Source organism: Schistocerca americana, chromosome 1 (genome assembly GCF_021461395.2).
Source record: "Schistocerca americana isolate TAMUIC-IGC-003095 chromosome 1, iqSchAmer2.1, whole genome shotgun sequence".
NCBI classification, from domain to species: Eukaryota; Metazoa; Arthropoda; class Insecta; order Orthoptera; family Acrididae; genus Schistocerca; species Schistocerca americana.
Window position 1 is genome coordinate 379,825,235 of NC_060119.1, and position 12,240 is coordinate 379,837,474.

At 37.3% G+C, this 12,240-nt stretch overlaps 1 protein-coding gene across 4 annotated transcripts in view; it reads right to left on the reverse strand.

The window, feature by feature from the left end:
- The window catches only part of LOC124601097 (luciferin 4-monooxygenase), a 263,691-nt gene that overhangs the window by 13,866 nt on the left and 237,585 nt on the right, over positions 1-12,240 (reverse strand). For all 4 annotated transcript variants that reach the window (XM_047136216.1, XM_047136218.1, XM_047136217.1 and 1 more), the window contains one exon: positions 2,228-2,393. In XM_047136216.1, coding sequence (XP_046992172.1) covers positions 2,228-2,393 — 166 coding nt within the window. The remainder of the gene's footprint in view (positions 1-2,227; positions 2,394-12,240) is intronic.

Genomic DNA, 12,240 nt, shown 5'->3' on the forward strand with positions numbered 1-12,240 from the left:
TCACCAATGACTACACTGAGGAAGACTGAGATTGAAATGCACATCTAGTGATCCTCATTTAGTTTTACTACACTCTTTCCCAAAATAGCTTTAAAAAAATGCTGGCATGTATCTTAAAAATCCTGCAGCTGCTTCCTTCCCCATCTTTCTTCCAACCAAATAGTGCTCTGTGTCTTCCTTTCTTCTGTTTACTCATTATGATCTTTCTGTTTCCCTCTGCACTCTTAGTACAAAGACCACAAATTTAAAATCTGTATGAAAATTTTGAACATACAGGGTATGAGATGCAGAATGAACATTTAAGTAGAAAAGAAGTAGAAACACAGGTTATGTGAAGGGATAGGGGGGACTGAGGACAGCAGCAAAAGAGAGGTCAGGTATAGGTAGCCAGTGGAGAAGAAATAAATAATAGATTAAACGGAAAGTAAATAAGAAGAAAGATATAGATACACAGCACAGAGAATACAATGACAAGACGTGATGAAGTAATTCTGTCTAACCCATTGTTGTGGCCTGAAATATGTTTCCAAAGAACTGCGATCCTCCCCCCCACCCCCACCCCTCCTTTCTGACTTTCATTACTCTAAGTAACTTCCTCCTATATGGAGATGTTTCATCATTTCCTTGAAATCCTGTTATATTTTGAGATATGACTTTATTGTGAGGTTCATATCTACTGAACACCTACCACAGTACCACAAGTTTATATGCCAACTAGCTAGCTGAAGAAGAGATTGGCAAGTCATGGTTCCAAAATTTTGACGTGAATTATTTACAGAAGAATGGAAAAACTGGTAGAAGTTTCAGTCCCAGAGATACATAGGAACACACAAGGCAATACTGACTCTTTGTCTTATTTTAGAAGATAGGTTGAAGAAAAGCGAACTGACACTTACAGCATTACAGATATAAAGAAAGCTTTTTTCGTAGTTTACTGGACTACACTTGAAATTTTCATTTAGCAGGGACAAAACACAGGGAGTGAAAGATTATTTACGACTTGTATAAAAGCTAGCCTGAAGTTACAAGAATTGAAGGACATGAAAGAGGGAGCAGTAGTTGAAAAAGGTGTAAGCAGGGCTGTAGCCTATTACCAATGTTACTCAGTTTCTACATTGAGCAAACAGTAAAGTAAACAAAGTAGAGGTTTGGAAAGGGAATTAAAGTTCAGGGTGAACAAACAAAAATTTTGAGAATTGCTGATGACACTGTGATTCTGTCAGAGACAGCAAAATACTTAGAAGAGTAGCTGAATGGAATGGATAGTGTATTTTAAAATGATTATAAGGGGAACATTAAAAAAGTAAAACAAGAGCAACCAAGTATAGGCAAATTAAATCAGGCTAATTGAGCAGCAAAGTAACTGATGATGGGTGAAATTGGGAGGATATAGACTGCAGGCTGGAAATAGCAAGAAAAGCATTTTTGGAAAAGAGGACGTTGTTAGCATGCAGTATAAATTTGGTGTTAGAAAGTCTTTCCTGATGGTTTTTGTCTGGAGTGTAGCCTATTACAGAAGTGAAACATGGGCAATAAATTTAAATATGGTGCTCTCTGTTGTATTTGCACCTATATTTGTTTGACATGAAAGCTTATTATGTTGACAAATGTATGTTTACAATGAAATATTACTGTGAATGTAAAATCATTGTATACAAATATGCATGAATGGAGTAAGCTTTCATGTCAAATAAATACAGATCCAAATACGATAGTGGGCACCACACATAAATTTATGAAGGGTTATAACAGCAGAAAAACTGAAAAATAACCTCAACAAAGAACTCCAGGACACTATATTGTAACATCTAAAATGTAAGGCACATAATTACGAATGGAGATGTAAGCCATGCAGCAATATACATGCATAATTTTATACAAAAAAATTATAAAAAAATATAAAAAAAAATAAAACAAATGGTAGAATGTGCTGCAGATAATTTAAGGTGTGACGCTACAGAAAGCAAAGTGGCAACCTGTGGATTTGAACTCCACTTATACCAAATATAAGTCCACTGTTTTAAGCTCTGCACCACTTCACTTGATAAGCAATAAATCTGAAGCTCAGTCAAGTTGTGAGGTGGCACTGGCCATATCTGCAGGTTCCTTTCTAGCTAATCCATATGTTCTGTGTGCTGGCCACAGTACAGATTTTTTTAAATTTATTTATTTATTTTTTACTGCAGATTGATTTCTGAATTTTATAACATATGTGTTACCAGCTTACCAGCTACAAATGATATAACCTCCTCTTCTGTTAATGATACACCCTGCTGTTTGACAACATATGCCAAAGGAAGTTCACCAGCCTCTACATCTGGTACTGATGTAACTGCAGCATCTTTTATTTTTGGATGTGATAGTAGTACAGCCTCCAGCTCTGCTGGTGGTACCTGTAAAAGAGTTTCTTCTTTGCTTACTGACAGTTTACATAAAATTTTATCTATATGCAATATTTTGTGTCATAAAGAACAGTAATACAGATATACACTAATATTTATGAAAATTGTAACATTTAGAATGAATGGCTCAAATTAAGCTAACACCACAGGAGTTCAAGAGCAATGTAAAAGCAGTAAGTAATTGAGATTTCAGACAGGTGGTGTACATATAGGCCCAGCAGTACCCCATCTTGTATGGTCTTAGAGGTTAGTTCTCCATTAGTGAAGGGGCATTAGATGAAGTGTAAATTAAATGTGTATGCCAGTGCCGGTATCCCTAGCTGATGTCAAATGGAAAAAAAATACCATTATACTGGTGAGATCAAATGGAGCAGACTAACCTGTCTCCAGGAAATAAGTTTGTCAATTGTGACAGTCTAGTTCATACTAGGCATGCTACCAAGCCAGTGTGATGTGCATGAAACCACAAGATTGATTACTGAATTTTATAACATATGTGTTACCAGCTTACCAGCTAGATCCCAGTACATAACGACTACAATCTTATCCACATGGCTATATCTGCCCAACCAGCTTTGTTCACCATGCTGACTTGATCCTAAAGCACTGTTGTGGATGTGTTCATGTTCATGCAAACTGTTTGGCATTGTCTGCAGTGGGATGGACAGTTGCTATGCATGGCACTACAATGGCTTCCATTATGTGGAAAACAAGGGGGAAAAATGTCAAACTGACATGGCATGTCAGTGTCAATTCTGGCATACTAAGTACCAAAATATAGGGCTTCTGGAGAAGTCGCCTTGCAGCCTGCCCTACAAATATGGCCACCTTCTTGTGGATGTTATTGTGATCACAGCTTGGCAGCATGCACTGATGAGTGGCTCTCCAGATAAATTTCAAGTGTGACGATCTGAGATGTCTCTGTATACAACAGGTGATCTTGACTCCAACATATTGACAGAAATCTGAAATAAAACATCTACACAACATGTTTTAGAGCACTAGCTATTCCTCCTCCTTCAGGTAACTTCAGATTTGATATATCAGCAATACAGTGCTGATACATGTGTGGAAAGTAATATACAATTCTTCTTCAAATGACAGGCACAACTGCTTCATTGATATGCTTGTTCACCTGACATTTTGTCCATCAAACATATCTGGGATATCATCAGTTAGAAACTTATCCATCATGTTCTCCTATTAATTGATGTTGATGCTTTGTGAACTCTACATCTACATCTGCATCTGCATTTATACTGTGGAAATAACTGTGAAGTGCATGACAGAGGGTACTTTGCATTGTAATATTTTTTTTATTTATTTATTTTCATGTTTTGCGTGATGGCTTTTGCAAATGTCAGAGGTAATATCGTTAAAATATTTATACTTACAAATTATATTACATACAACTACTGATGCATCTTATATCTATTTTATATACTTATTGCTTTACAGCTGATGATGCTATTGATTCATATCACAACAGGGGCTATGTGTGTGTGTGTGTGTGTGTGTGTGTGTGTGTGTGTGTGTGTGTTATGCATGGATAAATGTTGGAGTGTTATGGATGGAAGGTTTTTAATTATGATGTGTTCTACTCTATGTACATCACCCGGATGCATGTGCATACCAACTTTCCATTATTAATAATCTGTGATCACCATTCTTTAAGTTAATTACTTTTGTTGACTGCTATGCAGTGCCACTAGACCATGATGTGTGACTTCTTTGCCTTCTGCAGTGTGGGTGGATACTGAAAGAGAGCTCTGATCTGACCAACCTACTAAGTAACGTAAACGTGTTTTGTGGTAGCTCATCATTATTTTATGTGCAATGTTTTCTATGGACAGCTGCAGTTACAATGATGGCTAAACAGATCTCTCTTGCTATGTAACTCATAACAGATTACTACACATATTCACGTGCTCCTTTTACATTATAGGTCAGTACACAACTGAATGACAGCTCTCATAATGATTTTTCAGTTGTTTCTCTATTTTGACATTATCGTCAGTGCCTTTTGCTCTGTGGCTTCCAAGGTACCACCAAGCCATGACACCAAAATGTCAGTGTGCAACCACAGGAGGTGGAGATGCACATTCGGCATTGTGTCTTGTTGATATACTGAGATGCCTTCCTTTTGCATCCATCTGCATGTATATCAAACGAGGGTGTGTGCAGTGGGAGTTTTACCCTTAGCAACTACCTGAACTACATCTTTAGTTGTTGGCCTATGTGGTTAACTGTGGAACATAAACTATGTAGGAAAAGATAGATTGCTGCTTACTGTAAAGAAGACACACTAAGTTGCAGACAGGCACAATTAAAAACTCTTACACACAAGCCTTCAGCTTCAGCCTTCATTGAAAAAAGAGACATACACACCTTTCATTGACGCAAGCAAGAGCACCTCACCCACACATAACTGCCAACTCTGACAGCTCAGGCCAGGTAGTCATGTATGCTTGAAGTGTGATTACTTGTGTGAATGAATGGTATGTCTTTCTCTTTTTCCAATGAAGGCTGAAACTGCAAGCTTATATGTATGTGTCTTTTAGTTGTGCCTGTCTGCAGGTTAGTGTGTCATATTTACAGTAAGCAGCAACCTGTCTTTTCCTACATTGTTGATATTCCTACCTGGAGATTCCTTTATTTAGAAGTGGGACATATTACTCCATAGAATCTGTTACACCACAATGTGTGTGTGTGTGTGTGTGTGTGTGTGTGAGTGTGTGTGTGTGTGTGTGTGTGTACACACGTGCATGTGTGCATGTGCATATTTCTTCATGTGATAAAGGACTTTGTCTGATAGAGAAATAATATCCAACAGTCAATTTTTAAATGTCCCTGTCTGCTGCTCAACATCACCTCTATGTGGCAAGTAATAGTCTATCCTAATCCATACTGTTATTGTTATTAAATCCTGAATTCTCCAGTGTTTAAAGATTATCGACTTATATTCCTTATGTTTTACCTAGCCGACATAACTGAAATGGAAAATGCTTATATCTGGTTATTTACCTGTGAATGTACAATGCTGACCACTAAAATTTGAACACCATGAAGATGACAGGCTACAATGTCAGGTTGACTTAAGTGTACTGCATACCTGGGTATGCAAGTGATTAGCATTTCAGCAAAACCATGCCATGTAATAATGTACATAAGCGAAGACTGTGCAACTGCTGTTTCATTCAAAAATTGCTTTTGAACATGAGGTGTTTGTGAGAAAATTGTGTTGTGTCTTGTGTAACAAGGAGAAAGATCTACCAGCATGTGTAGGATTGTGGTCTATCAAAACTGGTTTATAATTCCACAATATTGCTGCTAACAGTAGTCAGGATTCCACGACTTAGTGAAATGCCAGCTCCAAATTGCCCCAATACAGTTAATGGCCAGAGAGGACAGACACATTGTTTGTGCAGGCTCATACAACCATGTCTCACACATTCAGTCCACAAATGGGCTTGTTTCCAATGAGAAATACTCACACGGTGAGTGCGAAGATATCTGGAGCACCACAGACTGTCAGTGTGGTGGCCATTGTTGCAACCTCCCTTCAACATAGTAGCAGAAACACATCAACAATGGGGCGTCAAATGACAACAATTGATACACATGTGGCACCATGTTGTTTTTTAAGATGAGTCATACAAAGAACCCCTTGAGTGCAAGGCCACAAGTTCAGTCTGTAGTAATGTTCATGTGAAAATGTTGTGTTAACAATTATGACAGGAAACATATTAGCTGCTAATGATTCACCATGTGCCCTGGAGATTGATAGAAAATGAGAGTCCAGGAGGTACAAAGATCAACCTTCTAAGAAATATATGTATTACACTTTTCAAAATGGACAATGTCGACATCCAAGAAATGTTCAAAACAAATCATTAACTTGCACCATGAAAATGAAATAAAAAATGACAAGACAGAGTAATGACAAAAGTTCACACCATTGAGATTGAATGCAAGCTCCTTGGGAGTTACAAACTATGCAGGACGTTCAGCTAAGTACCCACTCTTAAAGAATGCATATAGAATCATAATGGTGGAGCACAGTGATGAAAAATGATGGAATGTGATGTTGTGCAACTGAATGTGAAACAGTCTGGCATGGGGCCTATCATAAAACTAACTATTTCTTAAAGTGTAGCAGCAGATAGTGCTATAGCAAGTTCTGTAGGCATGGAAAATATGAGCACCCAGAGCTAAATTTGTCCAGTGGTTCCAGGTGGTGTGAACTGCAGTGTCACACACTTTTCAGGAGGCATAGTTCACTCTAAATGAATATGATTTATATACATAGAGCAGAAATTGAGAAAAAGCAAGCTGTTTTGACCAGCTATTGCCCAAAGATAGTGCCATAGTTGTAGGTCTCTTACACCCATTTTCCCATTCTCAACTACTGTGATGTAAATATTCTCTAATGCCCTTGCAAGATCATACAGCACAAAAAACAATCATAAGGTCAGAGCACTGCCAACTTCTTGCAGCATAATAAATAACTTTCCAGTCAATTTACCGTCCAGGTTAACAGATGGCATAATTGCACATGAATGTGTTAAGGCATTGATGTTAGTTGATCTTAATACTTCTCTCTCAGTACCTCTAAATTCCTGGGTTCCTTTCGTATGCATCTGCTCTTCAAATTGCAAATACTTGGAGTAGAAAACAAATTCGTTACTAAATGAGAATTTTCAGGCCGATACTGCAGTTCTCTGTGCATTGTCAAGTTGATGTTTTGTTTGAAATTTCGTTATCTTATGTCTTCCAATTCTGTAGCATTGTTTGAAGTTATGCAACAATCCACTGTTTCCCTTGAAATCACTGTAATTTATGTTGCAAGGAATTTTATGTGCATAGTGTAATTGCTCACTATCATGCACAGCCTACAAATTGTATCGATCGTTGTTGAAATGCGCAAATGACAGCTTCTGTAACAAGTGTGCCTTGTCCTCCCTTGAATATCCACAGTTTTTCATATGCACTACGTGGTCATATTGCTATGGGCTTATTCTAAATCTGTTTGTAATTGTTTCTTTACTATGATGCAGACGATGTTCCATGTACACAATTACGTTTAGAATCTGTTCCTTGGACAATGATTGTCTGTACTATGTTTAACTGGAGATGGGATTTGTGGACAATCAACTACACGGCTCAACACCTGTTTCAGTATCACTTTTACTAGTTAAGCATATATCATCATCATTGTATTCCTCATGTACATTGTCCATACAGTCGAGTCATGTACAATATCACACATCCCATTGACTCATCTTGCAGAAACGCTAATTTTTCATCTCCCACTTCTTTCTCACTCTGTGAAATTCATTGGATTCCTTTTTGATGAAATGTCAACATTGGCAACTGTTGTTTTAGATATAATGCAATGTTTGCAGTGTTTATCATTGCCAATGTTCTGCTTTGTATCAACACAACTAGCACTGTATCACTGTTACAAGTTACTCATTGTGTAAGTAGTTCAACTATGCTCCATGGCCGCTCACTGTGCTTACCATTGGATGCCTCTAGTTCTGCCACCAGTTGCCATTAGCAGCCAGTACTGTGGTCACATGGCATACAATATGTCAGGGCACGTTGAATGCCATAAACATCATTGGCCTTTTGCAACTTTGCACTCATGGGATTCCTTGTCAATTCTGTGTATAGAATCATGATGGGTGTATCCACGTGTTAAGGCTCTGAGGAGAACAAACATTGTCAAACTACATTTGTCATTGTTGTATGGCTCCAACATCTGGTGAGATGATACGATATGATGTGCTATGATCATCTCTGTTTCATGTAGTTAGTAATTTGGACACCAGACATTACTTTTCTGACAAGTTGAAGCCAGTGACCCTCATGATCATAGGCAATCACAAGGGGCACCACTCCAACCCCCCCCCCCTTTCCCTGCTCCTCCCCCTCCCTGCAGAATCTGGAGCACAGATTTTTATTGCATTTAAGTATCAACATAATCTACCTACAACAAACACTGAGTGAATATCCATGAGTTAATTTCTGGGATATAATATGTTTTTTGTGTTACCAATAAAATTTAGTTCTTGTGGGATGATAAGTCTTGAAAACAACCGTCTAATTTGTATCAGAAATGGCAATTTTAGAGTTTTACCTACCGCCACCTGCACCCCTCCCCCACCCCCATCCCCAGATATTACCTTCTCACCCCCAGCACCATCCCCAGCTAAATTTCTGCAAGTACCCCTGTCTGTCATGTGTGTGACATTATGTTCCTCACAAGATAATGCAAGACCCTCACTGACAATGAAGATGGCAGCTAGAATAAAAGTTAAGCAAGTGTCCTTCCAGAAAAACATGAATTTTGCTGTAAAACAGAAATGTGTGAAAACAGTAAGGACAAAATTATGAAACTGAATGAACACATAATGAGCTTAAAGTTCATAATCAGTAGTTTGAAAATGGATATTTTGAAAATACAACAAGAAAATAGTGAGCTGAACATGCTAAAACTTGCGCGAAATAGTTAGTCTGTAATGGAAAAGTGGTCAAATATGAAGTGCAATAACAGCAAGACCAAAGTGCAAAATCAGAAAACCTGTGAAATGAACCCAAGCTTTGTGCACGAAAACACATTTCAAGTACTTTCAACCACCAATAGTGAAAATGCAACATATAGTTCACATGAATGATGGGAAAAGCAAATAGGCACTGTGAATGAGGTAGGAGAAGGAATTTTTTTATGCAAACAAACATGAATGAGGTCAATGTAAATGTGCCAACCAAAAACTGTGCCAAAGTGCTTAATAAAACAATACAAAATTATTCCCACAGAGTGAACTCCAATAACCGAAAACTTTGTGCCTTCAGACAACCATGGTCATGAACTTGCGAGTACGCTAAAAAAAAAAACAGCTGAAACATATTTGTGTGGTATAGTCAAACCAGGAACCCCACTTGGCAAAATTAAAAAAATGACTGCATCCACAGGAGTAAAAAATCTGCACAATCAAGACTTTGTTTTAGTTCTGGGAGGTGCAAATGAGATCTAAAAAAATGAAATAGTGAGTGCTACACACAATCTTAAACAGTGTCTGAGAAACCTTACGCATACAAATGTAGTAATGGTCAATATTCCGCATTGCTATGACCTTGTAAGATGGTCATGTATTAATAGGGAAAAAAAGTGCCAACAATCAGTTTGCAAAAATTTGCAGACATTTTAAAAATGTGAAATGTGTTTATATAAGCAATATTGGATGTAGATTCCACTCATGATACGGACTTCACATGAATGGCTTGGGGAAAGAATATCTGGCAAACCTGATAACCAAGGAAATAAAAAATGACCAAAATAAATTCAAAACCAAAATGATAATTACATCACCATTGCCAGACTCCATAGAATAAGCACTTCAAAATGAGGTAAAAGCATTAGAACCATCATCAGCAAGAGCAAAACATGTAAAAAAAGATGAACTGTTAACAGAAAGAACAATGGGCAGTGATCTGAATGGCAAGAGAACTATAGTTCCTCATCATCCAAATATTTTTTTTAGACAAAAACAAGAAAAATGAGAAGACTCCAAGTTCGCAAGAAAGCAGAGCAGTAGTGGCAGAACCAACATTTGAAGTGTCAGAAACAGCATTGCTGCCACCACCACCACCACCACCACCACCACCACCACCACCATCATGAACAACAACAACAGAAATGGCAGTATTAAGTACATCAGCAACAGCACCAATAGCAGCAACAAACAACTCACTGCAGCCCAATGTACAGGTAGGACTTAAGAGGTGCAGGAAACGTGTCCTTCTCAAGGATTTTTGGTGTCTCAGCAGGACACGGTACATCATGGAGCACTGGTGCAGAAGTTTTGAACTAAGTAGCATCAATATTCATCCATATAAGTTGGAAAGTCAGTATTGCAGAAAAAATGCCAAAATGAAGGTGTATGTATCTTTACTAAATCAAGTATCAGGTACAAAAGAAGGTGTGAAGCTGAACCATTAAGTGTGGAAAATCATTTTGAAGCAGCAGCCATACAGTTGTATGAAATACAGGAAAAAGTCATAATCATAGCAATATACAGACCACCTACTTGAGATACAGACATATTCCTTAATCAATTAAAAAGACTGCTTAACATTCTTTTTTTAGGGAAAGCGCCACTGTAGTCATCTGTGGGGATTTCAACATAAATCTTATGAATGAAAGTAGGCTAAAAAATCGATTCCTAAATCTAGTATGTAGTTTCAATCGGTTTCCACACATACACAAATGCACAAGAATGACATATAATACAAACAGTTTTATAGACACACAAACATACACACAAAATTCAAACTTTCGCAACCAATGGTTGCTTCATCAGGAAAGAGGGAAGGAGAGGGAAAGACGAAAGGATGCCAAAACCCACATCCTTTTGTCTTTCCCTCTCCTTCCCTCTTTCCTGATGAAGCAACCGTTGGTTGTGAAAGCTTGAATTTTGTGTGTATGTTTGTGTTTGTGTCTATCAACCTGCCAGCATTTTCGTTTGGTAAGTCACATCATCTTCGTTTTTAGATATATTTTTCCCATGTGGAATGTTTCCCTCTATTATAAACAGTTTTATAGATAATATATTTTCAAATGTACAATCCACATAAGTAGAAGTAACAAATACTGATTTGGGATTGTCAGATCATAATGCTCTTGTCCTCAAAATTCCTTCGATGCAAGAAAAAAAGTGAACTTCATGTATAAAAGAAAATTTTCCACTGAAAACTGAGTAGAATTTACAAATATCCTAATAGTGAGTCCTGGGCAGAAGTGCTGTCCCTAACAAATATGAATGATGCATATAACACTTTTTCTCAAGTTTCATGGGATATTTCAAAATGTTCTTTCCAAAGATGCTGTCAAGAATCACATCACATCACAATAAAAAGCCCAGTTCTTGGATCATAGTTGGCATCAAAACTTCTTGTGGAACTCTAAAAAGATTAAATTCAAAATTAAAAACATCTACAGATCCACAGTTCACAGAATATGTTAAGAATTAGAAGAGGGTGTATCAAAAAATAATTGCCAAGGCAAAATTTATGAATAATGGCAACTTTATAAGACAGTCTGATAATAAATCAAAAGCCATATGGGATATTGTGAAGACTAGGATATCATTCTCGAAAACACAGAAAATGTCAAAATTAGAAAACAAGCTTTGCCAAATTACATCAACAATTATTTAATAAATGTAACAACTTAATTAAGCTCAAAATTTACAAACCAAGAAAAACCAGAATTTCCAAAAGCTGCTTTTAGCTTGAGGATAGATCCAACAGATGAACATAAAGTGTTCAAAATAATAAAAAGCTTGAAACATAAAATGTCAGAAGGAGCAGATGAGGCACCCATTTATATCACAAATCGCAAGGCCCTTGGCATACATACCAACTTATCATTTAGTGAAGGATTGTTTCCGGAAAGGATGAAAATGTCAAAAGTGAAGCCATTATTCAAAAATGGCGACAAGCACAAGGTAGAAAGCTATCAGCCAATAGCTTTCCTTCCAGCATTTTCCAAAATAATAGAAAAATCAATGAAGCACAGAATCAACAACTATCTAAATGACCCTAAGTTACAAAATAGAAATCAGCATGGCTTCCAGGCAGGTAAATATAGTAACAGCACTAATGTGCTACACTGAACAAATAATCAAAAATATAGAAAAAAAAACAATAGCATAGTAGAAATAAATTTTGATCCCTCCAAAGTATTTGACACTGCCAATTGTAGGAGGAGGAGGAGGAGATTAGTGTTTAACGTCCCATCGACAACGAGGTCATTAGAGACGGAGCACAAGCT